We start from the raw sequence: 24,212 nt of genomic DNA, 5'->3' as shown, positions 1-24,212 counted from the left end.
AAGGGGGAGGCTTGCAAGCCAAAGAACACCATCCCAACCGTGAAGCACGGGGGTGGCAGCATCATGTTGTGGGGATGCTTTGCTGCAGGAGGGACTGGTGCATTTCACAAAATAGATGGCATCACGAGGGAGAAAAATTATGTGGATATATTGAAGCAACATCTGAAGACATCAGTCAGGAAGTTAAAGCTTGGTCGCAAATGGGTCTTTCAAATGGACAATGACCCCAAGCATACTTCCAAAGTTGCGGCAAAATGGCTTAAGGACAACAAAGTCAAGGTATTGGAGTGTCCATCACAAAGCCCTGACCTCAATCCCATAGAAAATGTGTGGGCAGAACTGAAAAAGCATGTGCAAGCGAGGCCTACAAACCTGACTCAGTTACACCAGCTCTGTCAGGAGGAATGGGCCAAATGTAAACCCACTGGGAATGTGATGAAAGAATTAAAGCTGAAATAAATCATTCTCTCTACTATTATTCTGACATTTCACATTCTTAAAATAAAGTGGTGATCCTAACTGACCTAAACAGGGAATTTTTACTAGGATTAAATGTCAGCAATTGTGAAAAATTGAGTTTAAATGTATTTGGCTAAGGTGTATGTAAACTTCCGACTTCAACTGTATGTGTGGGGTATAGAGATACGGTAGTGATTAACAAATCCTGTTAAACACTAATATTTCACACAGAGTGAGCCCATGCTTGTGACTTAAGCAAATTTTACTCCTGAACTTATTTAGGCTTCCCAGAACTAAAGGGGTTAAATAGTTAATGACTCAAAACATTTCAGATTTTCATTCTTAATTTGTAAACATTTCTAAAAACATAATTCCACTTTGACATTATGCGGTATTGTGTGTAGGCCAATGACTCAAAATCTCAATTTAATCAATTTTTAATTCAGTTTGTAACACATCAAGGGGTGTAAATACTTTCTGAAGGCACTGTACTTCCAGCAGTCACACATAGGACTACTGCCTCCATGTAGTGTATGCACTGTTACCTCAAAGAAGCTCTGATAACAGGGACAGGACCAGTCTTCTAAAATCAGCTACAGTCAGAGTCACTACTAGTCCCCCTTAGGAACTATAACAGGCTAGACAAGGTCTATTGTAAGGTTGTGTGTGTGTGTTTCATTCATAAGAATTAAGCAGATAAGTTCCATTAACACCATAATTGGTGTGGCTCAGTTGGTAGAGCATGGTGTTTGCAACGCCAGGGTTGTGGGTTCGATTCCCCCAAAAAATGAAAAAACAATTAAAATGTATGAAATGTATGCATTCACTACTGTAAGTCGCTCTGGATAAGAGCGTCTGCTAAATGACTAAAATGTAATAATTGAAGACAAAATCCCCAATATTCCAGCTGACAAGAGGCCTTGTGTAACAGATCATTTTATTTCTTTATTCTTCATTATTTTACAGTCCACATTAACCCATCAAAAGAGAGCCAGACAACAGCTCCATGAGTAACACAGAGAGGAGCTGTTGAGTCCAGCTTCACACACAGCCCTCTGTGGTCCATTGGGTTAAAGTAAACAGAACCACAACGGCGGCATGATACGGTAACCACCTAAACTAGAGAATTCTGGACAGAATACCACAGCAGTCCCTATAGCCTCTGTTTCAAAGCCAAAACAAAACAATTCCCAAATGGGGGAGAAATAAATCAACCTAAAACATAAAAATAATATCATCCAATCGTACAAACATGAGAAATATTAGAAAACTATACAATTTTTAATGTGCATGACAAAATGTAGCACTACAAACTGTTTCCATCTCACGTAAATATATATATATATAATTTCCAAGTCCTAGGATCAATTAATATGGTACTCAAAATGTATACAGCATCTACAATTTTCAAAAACGTAACATGCCAAAAGTAAGGAGCCAGGTTTCAGGAGTGATGAGTTTTAAACTAAAAGAAAAGTAGAATGCTGGAATACTGTGCTTGTAGTCACACACAAACACTAATAAAGGCTCAGCAGTTCAGTATAGCCAGGTTGGGTTTCCTCCACCAATCAAGAGTTCATATAAAAAATAAAAAAAAGTTTAAATGTAAGGAGTTCTAAACAAAACATGTTCTGGATGCCGTTCTAAAGGTGAGGGGAACCAGAGGAGACAAACACATGACCAACAGAAGATCAGAATAAAGCAGCAACAGGTAAGTGTGCAAAGACTCAACCATAAGTACAACACTACTGCATCTCAGTCAGAAAACACATACTGCAATTAATAAATCACCCCTTCCAATAAGTAGGTATTTCTTTCCCCTATATACACATTTCTTACATGTATATATAATATACAAAGCACTCGAGTTCAACTGAGCATTTTCTATCAACGTCCAATAGCGTTAAGTCCAATGTAAGGTTAACCACCGTCAATTAAAGGAAAAGACTGCAGTAAAACAAATAAGTCACAACATAATAACTCATGGTGAGATGAAGGAAAAAACAACTACAAAAGAACTCTGAGAGCCTGTGTTTTTATTCACCTGGAGATTGTTAGACACTGCATCACACGACAGACGCTAGTCACTGAACCTAACCCGTCTGGTCCTGTACTGTGGCCTGCTGGCGGCGCTTCAATAAGGAGCACTCGCACAAGCAGAACACTCAACGTTACCCTAACGTTGTGTCAATCCTACCGTAACATTGTTACAGATAAGCATAAGCCTGGCTAAACACTATGCTGACTAATGCAGCAAGTTACATGCAGTGCTGCCCTACACAATGCATCTACATTACTGCGGTCAGTTCGATGCAACTGGTGACCTGATGTTATTCTAACGTTAATATTGCAGCCAGGGCCAAGGAGTGGAGAGAAGATGATAATGACAGTTTTTGACCATCTTTCTCTCAAATGAGCAGAAAGACATTTCAACGGAATAAATAAGATTAGGCATCTCCAGGTCAACCATAGTCCATTTCAACATTGAAGAGAGACCCCAGAGAAAGATCTGCAGCTGCTTTCCAACTTAAATAATATGTCACTGGAATACACACATCATTATCATCTTGACACAATGTACATCCTCCAACAAAAACAGTAGGCTGTCTGTAGCTTACCGTTCTCTCAGCTCTGGTCAAAGGGTACAAGTGAGGAAATGAGCTGATACAGTCACTAAACCTCTTCAGGACACTAGTTGGGATAGTTTTACTTGGACTATCTGGTGAAATCCAGAGAATCCTCAGTGAAATGCTTCATGTGTTCATATCTTTTGTTTTATTTTTGAAGACTGAAGAGGTAATTTCACATTTAAAAAGGAGATACGGAGGACGATTGAGACACCAGTGTCATAATAATAATAATAATGTATTATAATAATATCACAGGAAATAATGATTAAAAAAAAAATACATTTTAGGGAGTAAGACAAAATATCAGCCAACTCTTTCTTTCATATCCATACAGCTCCAGGAAGTCTCAAACACTAAGAATGAGCTGTCCTCAGTCAGTCAGTCTTTCAGTCAGGCTCTCTCGTGCTCGCTCTTTCCAGATAGGGTGGTGTGGCAGGGCAAGGCTAGCCTTGCAGGAGAGGAAGATTTGGAGAGAGAGGTGGAGCAGGTGGGTCCAGTGAGAGAGGAGAGATGGGGTAGTGTCATCAGTTCAGGTCTAAAACAGCCCTATGGAGACTGGACTCTCTGGGGTGATGGGGGGGTAGTAGTAGATACTCAGAGGGGTGAAGGTCAAAGGTCAGGGAGTGGTTAGAGCTGGAAGCCCTCCATGGGCCCATCCTGCTGCTGGAAGATGAACTGGCCTTGGTTCTGGTCCACCTGTGGGGCGATGCTAGCGTCCTCCTCCTCCACACCAAAGTAGTGCTCGATCAGGTCAAAAGCCTTCTGGTAGATCTCCTGATTCTCATGGCTCTGCAGGAACTCTATCTTGTCCAGACCTGCCGTGGACATTTTTACATTTAGCAGATATTATCCAGAGCGACTTACAGTCAGTGCATTCAATGAAGGTAGGTACGACATCCACACAGTCATCGCAAATACAACTTTCCTCAATAAAGCAGCCATCAGCTAAATCAGTGCTAGTAAGAAAAGCCAGTGGAAAAACTCGCACACAAATTAATATCAGGCCTTGGTGACTCAGATGCCAATACTGAGTCATAATCACTAACTAATGGCTGTTTACATTTGGCAGCACGTGTCCTTGCATCTCATTAGATAAGAACTACAGAGCACAGTATTCACTTCACAGCAACATCTCTACTGCCATCTAGTGGAACAGTGTGTGCATTCCACAGGCTAAGTGACTATCCATAGCCTAATGACATTTCTCCTCCATGAAGAGTGCAATCGTTCCCTCTCCCTCCTTACGTCAGTGCATTCCTTATAAATCCACGCGACATTTGCTATTTCAGTGAGAAGGTGGAGAAACAGATTTGAGCGTACATCTAAGGATTGATTCCTGTCCCATTCTCATATGTTGTGTGTGTGTGTGTGTAAAACATACCATAGGCTTCCTCTATGAGGGCACAGTAAGGATTGATGCCGGTGCCATTCTGCTTGGCCTCCTGCTCTCCCAGTCTCAGGATGTTCTCCAAGCCATTCAGAGACACCTGCACTATCTTACTGTCCATCACTGTCAGCAGGTCACACATGGGCTTGATGGTGTTCAGACTAACCAGGTACCTACAGGGACAGCAAGATAGACAGTGTTAGATTGACACTTATTCACATTTGTTAATTTAGTTTAGCAGAGACACGGTTATACAGGCCTGCTACACTGGGACAAAACTTTTGCCGAGCATGAGACTACTCCCATTCACTTCAGGAATTCTTGGTGTAAGCAGCGAGTCTCCAAAATGATGCTCCGGTTCTATTTAAGAACTTGACGCGCGTTATTACCTGATCTGCTCAGGAGTGCCCCCAGAGGTAGCGTTGGTTATAGCCCACGCTGCTTCCTTTCTGGTGCGGAACTCTGCCTTCTGAAGAATCTCTATCAGCACTGGAAAGATGTTGGCATCTATCACCGTCTGACCATGACAGAGAGATAGAACAGTGAGATGACATTATACACACACACACACCAATAGGTTGTTGTCAATAAAACATCACAATAAGGTGCAGAGTGTTCGATTTGCCTGCTGGGGGTAAAAGAGACCCCCAGCTCCTCTAAAACCATTGACAACTACATGCCGTTTGTAATATCTTAACCTCTTGAAGAGCATAGTTAGAACTACACAGTTCAGATTATTCCACATTTAGCTCTCAGAGTTAAACAGCAAGTAACCATGCTTGTCATGATCAGTAAACATCAATTGGTCATGTAATTTCAGATACTTGAGGGTAACCTCCCGATATCTCTCAAGACTGGCCACCATGAAGAGGATGATATTACAACCAAATAGTGAACATTTATTTAACAACCCCTTGAAAACAGCATGTAGTTGTCAATGATTCTAGCAGAGCTCGCGGTCTCCTTGCCCCCCAGCAGGAAAATTGAACGCTATGCACCTTGTTGTGACATTTTAGCGATAATGAAATACAGAGTGTACAAAACATTATGAACACCTGCTCTTTCCATGACAGACTGACCAGGTGAAAGCTATGATCCCTTATTGATGTTACTAGTTAAATCCACTTCAATCAGTGTAGATGAAAGGGAGGAGACAAGTTAAAGAAGGATTTTTAAGCCTTGAGCCCTGGATTGAGCATACGTGCCATTCAGAGGGTGAATGGGCAAGACAAAAGATTGAAGTTCCATTGAACAGGGTATGGTAGTAGGTGCCAGGCGCACCGGTTTGTGTCAACAACTGCAACACTGCTGGGTTTTTCACGCTGAACAGTTTCCCGTGTGTATCAAGAATGGTCCAACACCCAAAGGACATCCAGCCAACTTGACACAACCGTGTGAAGCAATGGAGTCAACATGGGCCAACATCCCTGTGGAACGCTTTCGACACCGTGTAGCGTGCATGCCCTGATGAATTACAGCTGTTCTGAGGGCAAAAGGGGGTGCAACTCAAAATTAGGAAGGTGTTTAATATTTTGTACACTCAGTGATAAAAAGCCTTCAGACAACTACTTAAAACACCGTGCTACCATCAAGCACGGGTACACACACACACACACACACACACACACACACACACACACCTGGATCTGTGCTCTGTTCCCAGCTGTAATGTTAGACACAGTCCAGCAGGCCTCCTTCTTGATGGACTCCTTGGGACTGCTGAGCAGGTGTAATAGGCATGGCAACGCCGAGCAGTTCAGAATCACCTGGAACAATCCACACACAGAGTGAAGATTACACACCAGTTCACACACACAGCTAGGACCATGTGAAGGATCAAAACTCCACACACATCAGGGTGAAGAGAGACAAAGCCATTGGGAGGTAGCAAGAAAATAAAAACTAGTTCTACCTGAGTCTGAATGTCATCTCCTGTCACTATGTTTCCCACAGCACGCAGCGCAGGAGAGACCACCTTATAGTCACTGTGCCTGGGGAAGACCAAAAACACCAGTCAGTGTGCACCAACATCTCAATTTCTTGTGTGTGTGTGTGTGTGTCTAGTAGTACTTACATGAGTAGCTCCACCAGTCTGCGGCAGACCCCAGAGTCGATGACGGTCTGTATCTTGTCATTGGGTCCGTCAGACAGGTAGGAGAGGGCCCAGCAGGCATCAGCCAACACATCTGGGTCACTACTGAACAGCAGCCTGGACAGCACACTCAGACAGGGAGACACCTGGGGGAGGGGGAGAGAGAGAGAGCAAAGAAGAAAATAGCGAGGGGGAGGAAGAAAGACAGAAAGAGGGATAATGGTGAAAGGAGAACATTAAGTTTTGCTAAGAGAATGGCTTTGAGAGAAATTAGTCAAAATCCCAGAGCGGTTTGTGCATTTGACAGGAGAGATCTGTTGGAATGTTAGAACTGTCCTCTGATTGGGCAATGTGGGAATGGACCATATTACCTTGGTGAAGTCAGGAGGGGGGTTCTTCCCTCTACACAGGTTAGACAGAGCCCATACAGCATTCCTAGTTGTGGTAAGACGGTTGGATTTAGCCAGCAGCCTGCGGGGGTAGAGAACAGTTTTCAGTACACCTTGTTTCTCTGACCGCAATTAAACTGTTAAACCTGACTAATCTGATTATACAATGTATTAGGTAACTCTACTTCTCCTTGTTAAAACGACATGGGCCTACAGACTGATAAAACCAAGCTCGCACACACACGTACTGTTGTAGGGAGGGCAGAATGCCACAGTTGAGAACGTAGTCTCTGCACTCTGCGTTGTCCCCGGCGATGTTCCCCAGGGCCCACACGGCCTGAAATACACCAATCACTCGTCACCTCTAAACTAGCAGCCATGCATATTGCCATTCCATTGCAGCTATATTGCATGCAGCTAGGAGCCATATTATACAGTGCTGCAGCTAGGCTATATTTCCACACAAACATCAGCACCATATAGAGCTGGGCTTGGAGGGCCATAGCATATACTGCTACAACTATATAACCACACAGCTAGGACCATATCGGGCTGGGAATGCTTAGTATTTGGCTTTGTCCCGGGTAGAGAAGGGTAGAGAATCAGAATGCAGCCACAGCGTTTATATTTACGGAATGCAAACATAGTTGGTTTACTATTCAGATAGGATCTTCTTGGCGGGACAAATCCCATGACGGGACAAATCCCATGACATCTTATTCCCATTCCTGCTAGACATCCCTGTGACCCATGTGTTAGTGTCCCATCATGCTACAACTCCTCCCCAGGGCTTCAGACCCCCCCCCCCCCAGGCTGTTCAATCACCTGCTCCTGGACGTCCTCGTAGTCCGAGCTGAGCAGCTCGATGAAGATGGGCACGGCTCCCGTCTCGATAACCACCTTGGTGTGCAGAAAGGTCCCAGAGGCAATGTTGGTCAGGGCCCAGGCTGCCTCAAACTGTGTCACACACACATTTCACACCACGGTCACATGGTGAGCATAGTACAAGCCCTCATAGACAGATACACAGGCTGAAGAGTTATGATTGACTGAGTGTCATAAAGAGGGAGAGGAAAGTTCACTAGCTATGTCTTTTGGCAGGGAGCAATACAATGCAGATGGCATGCAGACTGACTAATGCCAACAGGATGTGATATAATATTACAGAATCTGACTTCATTTCATATATTCCAACAGCTTTCTGTTAGTGTCATTTTGTGTAGTGAATACATTTTACGATTTCTAACAGACCAAACCAAGAATTCCCAGCACATCCAACTAAGGGACAGACAGAGACCCAGCCACCTGACCCACCTGAAGAGTGCAGTTCTCACTCCTCTTGAGAAACTCCACAAACTTATTGACGACCCCTGGGGTGAGAATGACCTCATCGATGGGAGGGTTGGGCTCTGATGAGGAGATAGAAAAGAGAGCATGACAATGACATCCTACTACTAGCTTAAAAACATTGTGGTTCATGGCTGAAAACATGTGATACTGAATCATTCCAATATGGTGTTGAAGGAATAGCATCAGGTCCAACAAAGGCATTAATTGCAGACATTTGGCATGAGAAATCCATCTTTGTTGTTGAGAAAACATACCGTCCCAAACGGAACCCTATTCCCTATATAGTGGGTCCTGGTCAAAAGTAGTGCACTAAATAGGGAATTGGGTCCCAATGGAGACATCCTAGATAATACAGGTGGCTTGAGCCCTGCATTGGGGGTGTTATGAATTGCATGTTTCACACAGACCTTTGGAGAGTAACTTCCTGAATTTCTGTGTGGCGATCAGCTGCTGGTCTGGATCCTCGGAGAAGATCATCTGGATCATGTCTGGAGTTATGACACCTTCCTACAAACACACACAAGTCAACATACATAAAGACGTGAATGACTTACAAAACCATGTACTTTGACACTATACACACATTATGCAGAGCAAGCGATGTAGTGCTACACCTGACCGGTTTATCACATAAAGTGCACTTAGGTCTAATGACCGTCATCTAGTTTTAATCACAGATTGATTCGAAAACTAAAAACTCTTGTCTTTTTTTGGATACTCGAGAGCAAAGACTTAAGTAACCATGGGTTTCAGAATCTTCTGTTTCCCCCAAAATTATTCGCACTTATTTTATGGAGTAATGGCATTGTCTTTCAACAGGTAACTAGTCCTACGGTGCAGAGTGTAGACCATGAGAGCAAGACAATGGGACAATTGGAGTAATAGTCACTTACACCTGAGACTGGTGCAGTGGAGCTGATGTCGGGGTCCTGGATAGGGCATTCCAACATGGACTCGTCGCCCGAGGGCACACACACATTCCTCCTCTTGAACAGCTGGGGGAAGAGGGAGAGGTAAGTGTTAGTAGGACACTGACTCACTACAACACAAACAAACCAAAGACAACTATAACAGGTCAATAAAAAAATTACTCATATCTGGAGAAGATTTACCATTCAAAAGGCATTTGCATGGTCAAATTGGATGAGATTAGGGTTGTCTCCACAGAATGGAGAGTAGCTGATTCAGTGGTCCAGGCGTAAGAACTAGAAGCACCCTACCTGCTCTTCTCTCTTCTGTTTGCGGAGTTGGATCCCCTCCTCCTCTCTCCTCCGGCGCATCTCCTGTGGGTTCAGCGCTTTGTTCTTGTAACTCTTCATTCGTTCATTCCCTGGGCTTGCCATCTCGTCTGGGGAAATAAGGATAAACATAACATTATACTGAACGATCAAATATACAAACTTTTTAATTCACAGCAGCCACAACCAGCCAAACTTAACTGACTAGCTAGCTAATGTTGATGTTAACATAGGCGCTAATGGAAAATCAAATAAATTAAATCACTCTCGATGTGAATTTGGATTTGTTGGCCAAAAGAGGATTTGAACACAAACCCTGCCATGTGCATCTCCAAACGAAAACAGCAGTTGGGGTGACAGTTTGATAGCTGATTAAGACTGGTGATCAAAGTAACAATACCAACTGTTTCTCGCTCGCTGTCATCAGCTGTTAGTAATCTTTGTGTTAGCTAGTGAGTCAAAGAATGCCATTCCTGGCTCGCTAGATAAAGATGACAAGCGCATCAGCTAGCTAGCTAGCTAATGAATGTTAGCTAACATTAACCACGGTCTTGCTGACAGCGTCACATAGACATTGTTTGTTGTATTTTCTGGGGGAAATCAGTGGTCTTCCAGGCTGGATATCTCCAATCGCAAGAAACCGGTTTCCTCTCTAGCTAGTAGTACAGTACGGCCTAGCACAGTGGTTCCAAACCAGCGGTACTACCTAGTAGGACGCCTAGCCTGGGAGGGGTACTTGGCCTATCCACAGGGGGTACTTGAGAAGACTCACGAGACCTTAGGCTTACTGGTAAAATGCACATGATGGGGTACTTCAGGGGTACTCCAGGCAGAACAAAATTCAGTTGGTGGAACAGTAACCCAAAAAGGTTGGGAGCCACTGGCCTAGCACACAGCAACTAGTAGTAGCATGCTGGCTACCTCGCTAATACATTATTCGTGTTAATTAAATTACATTGTGTTCAAAAACCTACCGTATTCGTATCGTTAGCAAAATAATAATAATAATACTTAAAATCAACTGTAAAACCAATTATAATAGGCAATGGTAGCTAAAACTGCTATTAGACCCAAGTCACAGCTTTTTAAGATTGAACTTGCTAATAACACAGCTAGCGTTAGCAAGCTAGATAGCTAGCTAGCTCCTTCACACATCTCTCCTGTCCCCTCTTGTTTAGCAACCATCGTCATGCCAAGTTATCAGATAATTCGTGATAAAAAAGAAAACGACAATAAAAAAAGTTGTGACGATTGTATTGCACTTACCCATTTAAAATGAATAATGTCAGAAACGCCTAGGTGTAGCTAGGTATTATTATTTCCTTCACGCAAACTCCCGAGTCCAGCTGAGAGCAATATGGCGTCTTGTATCGCTTAAAATTTCCCAGTAACCCTCCTTGGATCAACAACCAGTGACGTCAAATCCATCAGCTCAGACTGAAGGAGGAGAAGCCAACTGGGCCAGTAAAGTGAAGTTGTTCGTTAGCGAGCATTGCTAAACTGGCATATGAATGAAAAGTGAAACCGAAACACATTTATTTTGAAAGTAGTCACGTAAGTCAAGCATTAGAACGGCATATCGTCCATATTCTTGAAATCGGTGAGTAACATGATGGTTAGCTAGCTAACAATCTCCGTGTTTTGAAGTCATGTTTTAGCCCATAGCCTGACATGTTGGCTAGACAAGTTCTGAATTAACTATGCTAGCTGAGTTAGAATTTGGCTAGCTATCTTGGCTGACAAAGATGGGAATTGCGTTGTTGCGTCTTGGCTGACAAAGGTGGGAATTGCGTTGTTTCGTTATTGGGTACATTTGGTGTACATTGGATTGACATCCTTCCTGTTAATTCCTATTTATTTACTGACAATTAATGCTAAAATAATTTATCTTCATATCAGTGTCCAGGTGAGCACCAGAAACAAGTGGCCATGCTGACGTGTGAGTTCTGTGGCGAGGAATTGGTGTTGGAGGAGGACATGAAGACCCATCTCCTCCTGAGCCACCCGGAGAACGACATGGGCTGCCCCCTCTGTTCCTGGTCCGGAGTCGCCTACGACAAACTCAGCTTCCACATCAATACCACACACAAAGAGAAACAGGACCATGATGGAGGAGGAGCAGAGGGTAGAGGTGGTCACAGGCCCAGCTCAAGTCCTACTCCCACTACCACCATAGTGGACAGTCACTGCAAACAAACCATTGGTTTGTCTAGGTCTGAGGGTTCTGAAGCAGGAGTAGCCAATGGGAACAGGTTTGACACCATTGGAGGGGGGGTCTCACCCAGGACATCCAACATCCAACTGGAGTCTGAGAAAATTACTGTAACCACCCCAGCTTTTAGTAGGGGGGAGTCCGGTGGAGGGCGAGCAGTGGCCATTGTTGAACCCCCCTCTTCAGTGTCTACAGGCTTTCTGAGATCAGCTCAGGACTCCAGTAGGCCTAGTAGCAGACACTGTAATGCTGAGGAGTCTGTGGGAGTGGGATCCGCAGAGCACACCAAAGTCAAACAGAAGCGTTTCTCCTCCCCACTTAAAGGTTTATTTTAGTGTGTCTGAAATGTGTTTGTTTATTCAACATGTTGTTACATCTTTACTGGTTTGTTGTACTGACTGACAGTTGGTTTTGTTGTACTGACTGATATTAGTTGGTTTTGTCGTACTGACTGACATTAGTTGGTTTTGTCGTACTGACTGACATTAGTTGGTTTTGTCGTACTGACTGACATTAGTTGGTTTTGTCGTACTGACTGACATTAGTTGGTTTTGTCGTACTGACTGACATTAGTTGGTTTTGTCGTACTGGGTTTGTCGTTAGCTGGTTGTTTATACTGACAGATATATATTGTCGTACTGACTGATTAGTTGGTTTGTCGTACTGGGTTTGTCGTACGGACTGTTGTTAGCTGGTTGTTTATACTGACAGATATGGTTTGTCGTACGGACTGATATTTGTCGTACTGACTGACATTAGTTGGTTTTGTCGTACTGACTGATATTAGTTGGTTTGTCGTACTAACTAATTTGTTAGTTTGTCGAACTGTCTGATATTAGTTGTTTTTTTTGTATTTTGACTGATATGATTTTGTTTGTCATACTGACTATTAGTGGGATTGATTGTCTATTGATGAATTGTCAATGCATCCCATTAACAGTCCATGCTGTCTGGCACTCGCGGGCTCTGCCTCGCTTTAATCAGTCGTCGATTGCATCACTATTTTGTAAACCTCATCAGTCAGTACAAAAAAACGGACTAATATTAGGCCTAGTTGGTTTGTTGTACCGAAGCGGAAGAGAGAGGCCCAACTCATCAGAAAATCTCTCCCTCCGTCAGGTGTTGTTTTCTGTTGTTTCGCCCACAAAGCAAGAGAGTGTTGAATTTAGCCAACAATAAAATGAATGGCTTATTTGCTACGTGAGGTTTATTTATAATAGATGTTTCGTTATGCTTAAGTTATGAGTGTACTGATATAAGTAGGACACATGACATCATTGTCACTTGAGAACACTATCTCGGAGATGGCAATGCATATTCATGGAGTGAGGCTAGGAGCATCTCTCTCCATTGAATACAGGCGGTTAACGTCACAACCCTCATCGAATATTCAAAAAGGATTACAATAATCCACCAATCCAAAGCAAAGATAGGCAGGAGCTAGTCAGTCTGCCTTGCCGCTTTGTGGACAACAACTCCCATCGTTAGGGCGGGGAGACATGTATCTTGTCAGTATATCCATAATCTTTGGTTGTACTGACTGATATCTGTTGGTTTGAGTAGAGTAGTACTTTATTGATCCTAACTTGGGAAATAGTTTTCACTCAGCATCACTAATAAATTACAAAGACAATGACAAACACATGATAAAAATGCATAATAAGACACCTAAGAAGGCACCTGCATGTTGATAGCCATAAAAGATGGAGACAAGTTTAACATAAATACTGTTGTCTATCCTACTGCTGGGAAACAAGCAATAACAACATTCCTATTAAGAAGGCACCATAAATGAGTCATTTACACTCGTTAAAAAGCCTCATGGCTGTGGGTTAAAATGGCCTTCTGAACTGCTCTGTGGAGCTTCTGGCCAGGATGAACCTGCTACCAAAGCTGCTCCTGTGCGGCATTCAAGTGCTGTGTGGAGTGGGTTGTAAAACTCCTCGCTATGGATTGAATTAGTCTTGTCATCATCCTGTGTCTCATTGTTATGTATTGTGTGTCTGTTGTCGTAGAGAAGCGGTTTTCCTGTCCTATGTGTACTCTGGTCTGCACCGACGCCTTCATCCTACAGGAACATGTTGAATTGCACTTGCTAGAAGAGAGCCCAGCTGAAGGTACAGTATCTACAGTTCAGAACATATAGACCACACAGTTCAGCACAGAACACACTGTGATTGTACAAACTCATGACAGTTTGAGTCTACACAGTTCAGCACAGACAGAACATGAGGCCCAATCCATTGTGTTAAGTCTCTGACTCCGACATAATCTGTATCTGTCTTTTCAGAGGCTGTCCTGGGGGCCACATCATCAACCGAGGCAGCATCATCCAGCAACAGCTCAGGTTCGTCTCATTCCTTTCATCATAGGAACAAATATAGTTCAACCAAACAAAGGAAGAAGCCTGCCTATGGCAGATCCACAGAGGTTGAGGCTCTCTCTCTGCCCATGTCTAACCGATATTCCCCCAAAAAGCAAAATGAACTTGCAAGAGAGGTTTTATCTCAACAAGAATAACTTGGATGAATAATGATTTAAATAAAAATGCCCTGTCGATATCCCTTTTAACCACTGAGTGTGTCCCTGACCTCGTCCTCAGGTGGGAAGAGTTATGAGTGTCCCCTGTGTTCTGTGGTGTGTGGAGACTGCTACTCCCTACAGGAACATGTGGAGCTGCATCTTGACTATGGCACAGCCACTAGTGCAGGTATGGCTTGATTTAAACAATCATATGTGATGGGAACACAGGTTTCATTGGGATTTTGTGTTTACACTTGTGGGAATTGTCCTATAGGGATAGGGCTAAATTGGAAGTGTATCTTAAGGAAGAAATATGAAAAGCAGATGAAAAACCATGGTAGCAATTGAAGGGGAAGAGTTTGGTCTACTAATTTCCCCATAATTGCCAAAGGTGAGGACACAACAGTTCACCTGACCCAAGACTGAATCCAAACATTACACTGTTGTTTGTATGTGCATTTTACATTTACTGTACTTTTTGCTGCATTTGTTAATAACAAAATCTGAAAATACTCTGGATACATTCAGTAACATGATAAGAATATTCCTGGAAAATGTGGGCATAGATGCAAGATCAGACAAAATAAATACGAGAGTTTGAGTGAGAGGACTAACTGGTGTCTCCTAGCGGTCACACACCTCTCCAAAGTGTGCACAGTTCCTAAGTCATTTCAATGAACTTTTGACTCAAAGAAAAGTCTTAAACTATAAGGTGCTTTTTTTTTTAGCTCTCCTAGCTGTGCTGTTGAGGAACTAGAGCAAGCACACTTGTAGTTGTTTTGTTTGGAACACAGTCCTGCGTCCCCGCCATCACACAATTACTGTTGTTGTTTACACAATCCCAAAATTGTCCATTATAAAGCGCAGTCTGGGTCAGATGGGCATCATTTCAAAGCCTGTTATATTGCCAACATGACTAGCTAAGTTATAAAATACAATGTTACAGTGATAGGCTTTCACAATGCAATTCGGAGAACCAGATCATAATTTTGGTGCGCATAGAAATGAGTCCTGAGTGCATTCAGGTGCGTATGCCTTTGCAAATTTTCTTCACAATTAACAAACATGGGCTCATTTTGTTCAGAACAACACAGGACATTACGCCAAGTCATCTTGTACATCAAACATAGTGATCATAAGTGGTGACACTGTATATGACACAAGTTTTGTGATATGGAAGTGCACATTTGGACTCACAGGTGTTTGGCTTGTTTGTATGACATCAAAGCGAGATTTATTATAGTTCTCAACGTCTGATCTTTCAAAATACATGGAGTCCTTTTAATTTACAGCATTTCCCTCGCTCGGACAACAAAGCATTTGCAAAAGTTGCCCAATTAGCGGGAGGTATGGGCACAACTTCTTGTAGGGCGAGATGCTCAAGTTCAGAACTGCTGTCGGGCAAAACCCATACAGTGCTGTGAAGTGCAGGGCCAGAGCTCTGACGTCACGTATAGCATGTACTGTACAGCCAGTGCGTTCCAATTTACGCATTTATTAGTGCCCAACTCTGCTATTTTCTACCGGAATATGGGTACGAGTGTAAAGGGTTAATGAGAAATCTATTTAGTTCCCACTTATGCTTACAGCACGTTTTATTTCCTGCTTGGATGTAGCCATGTTATAACAACATTATGACTGTTATTATACCATAAACAGGGTCTCGGTAGAGAGAGAGAATGGTGTAGTACCCCATATTTGATTTGCACATGCACTTTATTGCCAGCCAACTCCTGAAGTTGCAATATAATGTGTCATTTGTCCTTTGTGATCGGTTTTGAACTATGAATTTCCCTCTGAGGACTATAAAGTTTGAACCGAACGGAACTTCTACTACCTGCTAGCTCATCCCGCTGAGCTCACACATGCAGCTGTCCTCACATCAGTTTTGTGTGTACAGGGTTGATTCCCATGGTGTATTCGAGAGAGGGAATTGTGACTGACGCTGTGTTGCTGTGTGGGTTGCAGTGAGCCCTGGCTCAGACCTGAGGCTGGCCAGACGGCTGCAGGAGGAGGAGAAGCAGAGGAGGAAGGAGCAGGAGGCCAAGCAGGAGGCAGAGGAGTTCAAGAAGCTGCAGGTTCTTATAAAGCACAACCATAATAAGCCTGGAGTAGTGGATTTGACCTTGCTGCATGATGCACAATATGACGCGTCTGTACTTTGTCACATGGCTTATGTAGGAAGTGTGTGGTTTATTTGTGTTTCTGCACGTCAACAAGATTTACAGTATACGTGTGTCTGCTTATGTATGCTGAGTGTGGTGGTGACCTCACCTGAACCCTTGCTCTGTGTGTGTGTGTTTAGAGGCAGTTTGGTGTGGATGGGAGGGGGGGCTACCGCAAACAGATGGAGAGGACCATGGAGAAAGCCGTGTCTCGAGGTGTCATGGTGCCTGCTGACTTCCACAACAAGAGAGCTGAGATGATGGAGGCTCTGGCCTCAGGGGTCGACGATGGCAGGACCAGAACGCAGGGTGTGTGTGTGAGATTCAATTTCTTCTCCGGATCTTGACTAACATAGCTCCCTCATTATTTACTATGTTTTCAAACTGAGTTGTTTAGATCACGTTATGTTTATACAGCTGTCTATCTACCACCTACATCAATGTTTTGCCTACGTTTTATTTAGCCTACAAGGTATGTATGTGATTAATAACTGTCTTCCTTCAATTGATAAAAACTAAATGCCAGCTCCACCTTAGCCCTCTCTTTCTCTCCGTCTTTGTCATTCTCTTTGTTTATTGTATTCCTCTCATTCTGTCAGGTGTGCTGGGTGCTCTGGATGCTTACTACCAGAGGGAGGCCAGAGACTGTGTCCATGTGTGGCTGAGTGCTGACACAGACCACTACTGCTCATCAGAGGGGGATAAGGGCTGGGGATGTGGCTACAGAAACTTCCAGATGCTCCTGTCTTCTCTGCAAAGAATGGCGCCCTATACTACCTGTCTCTCAGGTACACACAGACAGAAACACATATATCAAAACATCACATTCTACAATTGTTTACCATTCTTTCAAATCCAGTAGCTGTCTGGATTGCTTAATGAAACTGTTGAATGCAGCCCTCTCAAAAAGCCGTTTCACCATGTAATCTCCTAAACTAACTTTCTCTCTTAAATCTTCTATCATGGAATCTTTTCCTTGCCCCCCTCCCCTCTCTCTCTCTCCTTTCCCAGAGGGGTCAGTACCCAGCATCCCCCGGGTGCAGGTGTTGATAGAGGGGGCGTGGCGGGAGGGGTTAGACCCACAGGGCGCCACCCACTTTAACCAGCGACTACAGGGCACACGGGCCTGGATAGGAGCTACGGAGATCTACGCTCTCTGCACCTCCCTCAGAGTCAGGTTAGAGCCCAGAGAGTCACACACAGAATGATAACATACAACACGCATTAGAGCATAACACATTTGTGTAGCCAGCTATATTTGAATTAGATGCGTCTGAATGGACTCTCACACTAAGTATACAAAATAAAAAGAACACCTACTCTTTCCTTGACATGGACTGACCAGGTGAATCCAGGTGAAAACTATGATCCCTTATTGATGTCACTTGTTAAATTCACTTTAATCAGTGTATATGAAGGGGAGGAGACAGCTTAAAGAAGGATTTTCAAGCCTTGAGACAAGTGAGACATGGATTGTGTATGCGTGCCATTCAGAGGATGAATCTGCAAGACAGAAGATTTAAGTGACTTTGAACGGGGTATGGTAGTAGGTGCCAGGCGCACCGGTGTGTGTCAAGAACTGCAACGCTGCTGGGTTTTTCTTGCTCAACAGTTTCCTGTGTGTATCAAGAATGGTCCACTACCCAGACATTCAGCCGACTTGACACAACTATGGGAAGCGTTGGAGTTAACATGGACCAACATCCCTGTGGGGTGCTTTTGAAACCTTGTAGAGTCCATGCCCTGACAGATTGAAGCTGTTCTGAGGGCAAAAATGAGGGGGGGAGAGGGGGGGGCTCAATATTAGGTGTTCCTTATGGGCTTGGTATACTCAGTGTACACACACAGAGTCACTAGAATGTACATGGTTGAAAATGGAGTCTGTTCTCAGTCAGTTACCTCTATCCTGTGTCCCCACAGTGCCCGTGTTTTAGACTTCCACCAGCCCACGGGCCCAGGGGACACCCACCCCCGCCTCTTTGACTGGGTGAAGCAGTACTTCTCTCAGACTGCCACCAGAGGCGCCAGACTACTGCCCCGGGTGGTGCAGACCACACAGCCGCCCCTCTACCTCCAGCACCAAGGTAATCTTAACATGGGTTTAGTGGATTGGATGGATTAGCTGATGATGGTTTACTGATATCCAATGTAAAACTTGTTTATGGCGTGTCTATTTTATGTTTTCTTGTGTGTCGTTTAGTACTGAGCGATTAGTGTTTTTTGAGGTCGGTTGTGTTTTGGTTCGATCATTCAAAAATAATAACGGTTTTCGGTTTGGATATTTTTTACATTAAATGCACTATACATTTTGTGGGTTGAATACTGTAACAACACATAATAAAACAAAAGTCCCATGATTTTAGTGACTGCCCATTACTGCTTATCACTTATTCACATTTACTTTAATAGAATATTTCAGTTGTTGTGTATATTACATTTGTTTTATACAATGACTTTATTATTTCATTCCAAGTCATCATCTCATCTCTATAGAGCTGCTGCCTATGCTGTCTGCCAAAATCACTATTTTAGTAGTTCAAAGTAAATAAAGCATACTTTTATGACTGCTGAATACCAACTATCCAACACTTAGATCATGTATTTTCAGGTAGAGATACCTCTCAAAGCAACTGCTTTCTATCTCGCTCGATCACGCGTGCTCCACACAGACCGGACAAGTAGGCGGGTGCGCAATGGATTATAGTCATTGTAGTTAATTAACACATTTTCTGCACTAAAATATGTTGAAAAATGGCCTGTTGGAAGCTTCAACTCACTACTACATCACACAGTTTGGGCTTGATCTGATTTATCTCCAGAGAAACTGCACATCGAGCTCACAGAACAAAAACGAATGAAATGGAATTAAAATAATTGAATCTGTCGGTCATTTAGTTGATTAAAAACTGAAAAATAACTTAAATGTTGGTTAACCTGTTGGGGCTAGGGGGCAGTATTTTCACGGCTGGATAAAAAAACGTACCCGATTTAATCTGGTTACTAATCCTACCCAGTAACTAGAATATGCATATACTTATTATATATGGATAGAAAACACCCTAAAGTTTCTAAAACTGTTTGAATGGTGTCTGTGAGTATAACAGAACTCATTTGGCAGGCAAAACCCTGAGACAGATTCTGACAGGAAGTGGATACCTGATGTGTTGAATTACCTTTAAGCCTATGCCATTGAAACACACAGGGGCTTATTAATGTTTTGGCACTTCCTATTGCTTCCACTAGATGTCACCAGCCTTTACAAAGTGTTTTGAGTCTTCTACTGTGAGATCTGACCGAACAAGAGCCTTGGAACGGTGATGGCCGATTAGACTCTGGCGCGCGAGGTCATGTTGGGTACCCTCATTCCAATACGTTTTAAAAGAGAATGCATTCGTCCACCTTGAATATTATTCATGTTCTGGTTAAAAAAGGCACTAATGATTTATGCTATACAACGTTTGACATGTTTGAACGAACGTAAATATATTTTTTCCCCTCGTTCATGAAGTGAAGTCCGGCGGGCTTAGATCATGTGCTAACAACATGGAGCTTTTTGGACATAAATGATGCGATTTTTTTAACAAAACTACATTCGTTATGGACCTGGGATTCCTGGAAGTGACATCTGATGAAGAGAATCAAAGGTAATGGATTATTTACATAGTATTTTCGATTTTAGATCTCTCCAACATGGCGGTTAGTCTGTATCGCAAAGCGTATTTTTCTGGGCGCAGTGCTCAGATTATTGCAAAGTGTGATTTCCCAGTAAGGTTATTTTTAAATCTGGCAAGTCGATTGCGTTCAAGAGATGTAAATCTATAATTCTTTAATATAAATATGAACTTGATAGAACTAAAAATGCATGTATTGTCTAACATAATGTCCTAGGAGTGTCATCTGATGGAGATTGTCAAAGGTTAGTGCATAACTTTAGCTGATTTTATGGTTTTGGTGACGCCTGTCTTTGAATTGACAAAACATTACACACAGCTATTGTCAATGTACTCTCCTAACATAATCTAACTTTATGCTTTCACCGTAAAACCTTTTTGAAATCGGACAACGTGGTTAGATTAAGGAGATGTTTATCTTTCAAACGGTGTAAGATAGTTGTATGTTTGAAAAATGTGAATTTTGACATTTATTTGGTTTCAAATTTGCCGCTCTTGAAATGCACCTGCTGTTGATAGGGTGCACCACGGGTGGCACGCTAGCGTCCCACATAGCCCCAAGAGGTTAATCGCTCAGTACTAGTGTGTTTGAGGGAGATTTGTTTGTTTCATCTGTGTGTACATCTGACGTCTACGTTATCTCTAAAGCCGTGTTCACATTGGCAGTTTGAAGTGACTCAAATCCTATTTATTTGCATATCCGATTCAAATCTGTTCTGTTTCTTGCAGTCGGAACTGCCAAAAAGCATATGGAGTCTGATATTTCAAACCACCTTCGTATGTGTTTTTAAAGTCAGATACAAATCTGATTTGTGTGAACGGTCAAATCAGATTTATTTGTCCTCAAGTGGTTTTTAGACTTATTTGGCATATCTTGTTGCTTGCTAGCTACTCCGTTGACAGTTTGACAAGAACATCTGGTAGTAACTTGCTTGTTAATTGTTTACAAACAAATGAGTGAATGTTCTAGAAAGCTAAACTGCTACCTAGCTAGCTAGTTGACTGCTGTGGCTAGCCAAAAGATTCCATTTGAAAGTTGGATCATCTTATCCTTTTGAGGCTTTTAGTGTTCTTACATTATGATTTTGAACATGCCAAGCAACTGGGGAAACATCCATGGCAGGGATTGTTATCACCTTAGCTTGCTACATAACTTCTGAGTGATAGGAAGCATGAGCACTACCACCAATCAGCCTACACCACTGTGCATACACCCATAGTTACTATGATAACTAGCGTAGCCATGTCAGCAAATGAATGCTGTCTGAACACACACATCTGATTTGGTCACTTGTAACATGCTGTTTTGAAAGTCAGTAGTCCAAAATGGATTTGAAAAACATAACTGATTTGGGCATTAAGACCTGCAGTGTGAACAAGGCTTTGTGTGTTTCCTCCATGTCTTCTATCGACATCCTCAGGCCATAGCCGCTCTATAGTAGGAGTGGAACAGAAGAAGAATGGCAGCCTGTGCCTGTTGCTCCTGGACCCTGGCTGTACACCAGGAGATGTGAGGAAACTGCTGAGCCAAGATGGCTCCACTGTTAGCAAAGCTGTCTACCGCATGAGGAAGTTCCCTGGCAACCTGAAACATAGGCAGTACCAGGTGGTGGCTGTAGAGGGCGTGCTCTCCCCCGTGGAGAAACAGGTGAGTCTGAGTGGCTCTTAACTGCATACATGTACAGTATTTGGTCGTCTGGATGGTGTTCCGTAGGGATAAAAACATTTGTAACAAAGTGAAACAGGGAGGTTGTACCTGAAATTCTCCAGTAAGAACACAGGTTTTGACATTAAAGTGTTTTGCTACGATGTGCCCTGAACTGGGAATCAACTATTCGATATTGATTTGTTTTTTTGTTTGTCAGACCCGCATTCTCAACTCAAGAACACTGCGAGCCGAGAGGATCCCTTGATGCTGGAATACAGTTTTGTAAATGTATAACTGCCAAAAACATTTCATGTTGAATTTTCTTTGACATTTTATTAAGGTAATAAATGATGTATTTTAACATTTGCCTTTTTCACTGTTCTGTTGAAATCCTCAACATATTCCTGTGTGTAGAATTGGGACCTTGTAGAAGGCGTAAGGACACACTCTGAGAATGGAACATGTATTCATATATTTATTGAACTACCAGAAATGACTGTAACCAAACATTATAGATTACTGGTAAATGACAAGGATTAACTGTAATATATATATATATATATATATATATATATATACACATTACCATTCAAACATTTGGGGTCACTTAGAAATGTCCTTGTTTTTGAAAGAAAAGCAAATGTTTTGTTCATTAAATTAACATCAAATTGATCAGAAATACAGTGTAAACATTTAATGTTGTAAATTACTATTGTAGCTGGAGTTGGCTGATTTTTTTTATGGAATATCTACATAGGCGTACAGAGGCCCATTATCAGCAACCATCACTCCTGTGTTCCACTGGCACATTGTCTTAGCTAATCCAAGTTTATCATTTTAAAAGGCTAATTTATCATTAGAAAACCCTTTTGCCATTCTGTTAGCACAGCTGAAAACTGTTGTGCTGATTTAAAGAAGCAATAGAACTGGCCTTTAGACTAGTTGAGTATCTGGAGCATCAGCATTTGTGGGTTCGATTGCAAGCTCAAAATGGCCAGAAACAAAGAGCTTTCTTCTGAAACTCGTCAGTCTATTCATGTTCTGAGAAATGAAGGCAATTCCATGCGAGAAATTGCCAAGCTCGTACAACGCTGTGTACTACTCCCTTCACAGAACAGCGCAAACTGTCTCTAACCAGAATAGAAAGAGTGGGAGGCCCCAGTGCACAACTGAGCAAGAGGACAAGTAGTTTCTAGTTTGAGAAACATTATGCCTCACAAGTCCTCAACTGGCAGCTTCATTAAATAGTACCCGCATAACACCAGTCTCAACGTCAACAGTGAAAATGTGACTCCGGGATGCTGGCCTTCTAGGCAGAGTTGCAAAGAAAAAGCCATATCTCAGACTGGCCAATAAAAATAAAATATTAAGATGGGAAAAAGAACACAGACACTGGACAGAGGAAAAAAGCATTATGGACAGACAAATCTAAGATTGAGGTGTTCAGATCACAAGGATGAACATTCGTGAGACGCAGAAAAAATGAAAAGATACTGGAGGAGGGCTTGACGCTGTCTGTCAAGCATGGTGGAGGCAATGTGATGGTCTGGGGGTGCTTTGGTGGTGGTAAAGTGGGAGATTTGTACAGGGTAAACGGGATCTTGAAGAAAGAAGGCTATCACTCCATTTTGCAACGCCTTGCCATACCCTGTGGACGGCGCTTAATTGGAGCCAATTTCCTCCTACAACAGGACAATGACCCAAAGCACAGCTCCGAACTATGCAATAACTATTTAGGGAAGAAGCAGCCAGCTGGTATTCTATCTATAATGGAGTGGCCAGCACAGTCACCGTATCTCAACCCTATTGAGCTGTTGTGGGAGCAGCTTGACTGTATGGTACGTAAGAAGTGCCCATCAAGCCAATCCAACTTGTGGGAGGTGCTTCATGAAGCATGGGTTGAAATCTCTTCAGATTACCTCAACAAATTGACAACTAGAATGCCAAAGGTCTGCAAGGCTGTAATTGCTGCAAATGGAGGATTCTTTGACGAAAGCAAAGTTTGAAGGACACAATTATTATTTAAATTAAAAATCATTATTTATAACCTTGTCAACATCTTGACTATATTTCCTATTCATTTTGCAACTCATTTCATTATGTTTTCATGGAAAACAAGGACATTTCTAAGTGACCCCAAACTTTTGAATGGTAGTGTGTGTGTGTGTGTGTGTAATATATATATATATATATATATATATATATATATCATAAACGGAGTGCATCCATGGAGAGACGCCTGGTGAATCTTTGCCCCACACTCTTTCACTAGAAGTAGGAATAGACCAGCCCCTCATGTATTGTCAAATCAGAAAACAAGACCAAGTAGTTCTCCCCTTTCTCAAACATGAGTCAGGTTACATGGGAAGACATAGAGACCACTGATGATTTAGTGTTGAGTCACACTTTAACCTTCGGTCCTGTTCCAATTGAGGAGGAACATTCCGC

At 42.6% G+C, this 24,212-nt stretch overlaps 2 protein-coding genes across 6 annotated transcripts; one reads left to right on the top strand and one right to left on the bottom strand.

Annotated features, from left to right (window-relative positions):
• Window positions 1-1,360: 1,360 nt before the first annotated feature.
• ima5 (Importin subunit alpha-6) lies at window positions 1,361-10,941 on the bottom strand. 2 transcript variants are annotated; one of them, XM_014158332.3, is made up of 14 exons: window positions 10,812-10,941; window positions 9,528-9,655; window positions 9,201-9,302; window positions 8,715-8,814; window positions 8,272-8,366; window positions 7,783-7,914; window positions 7,206-7,294; window positions 6,940-7,039; window positions 6,551-6,714; window positions 6,389-6,467; window positions 6,117-6,242; window positions 4,866-4,993; window positions 4,471-4,649; window positions 1,361-3,904 (listed from the first exon to the last, which is right to left on the bottom strand). In XM_014158332.3, exons 1-14 carry the CDS (start codon window positions 10,813-10,815, stop codon window positions 3,717-3,719), a joined length of 1,614 nt encoding a protein of 537 aa, XP_014013807.1. In that variant the 5' UTR covers window positions 10,816-10,941; the 3' UTR covers window positions 1,361-3,716.
• On the top strand, window positions 9,220-22,125 carry zup1 (zinc finger containing ubiquitin peptidase 1). Of its 4 annotated transcripts, none has more exons than XM_045696200.2 (12): window positions 9,220-9,320; window positions 11,445-12,081; window positions 13,773-13,874; window positions 14,048-14,104; window positions 14,360-14,467; window positions 16,249-16,358; window positions 16,586-16,754; window positions 17,045-17,233; window positions 17,457-17,622; window positions 18,366-18,529; window positions 21,538-21,764; window positions 21,982-22,125. In XM_045696200.2, exons 2-12 carry the CDS (start codon window positions 11,475-11,477, stop codon window positions 22,027-22,029), a joined length of 1,947 nt encoding a protein of 648 aa, XP_045552156.2. In that variant the 5' UTR covers window positions 9,220-9,320; window positions 11,445-11,474; the 3' UTR covers window positions 22,030-22,125.
• The last annotated feature ends 2,087 nt before the right edge of the window (window positions 22,126-24,212 follow it).

This window comes from Salmo salar, chromosome 02, assembly GCF_965601325.2.
Source record: "Salmo salar chromosome 02, fSalSal1, whole genome shotgun sequence".
Classification (NCBI taxonomy): Eukaryota; Metazoa; Chordata; class Actinopteri; order Salmoniformes; family Salmonidae; genus Salmo; species Salmo salar.
Note: the sequence above shows the minus strand (reverse complement) of the source record. Positions and strands in the feature narration are given on the sequence as shown.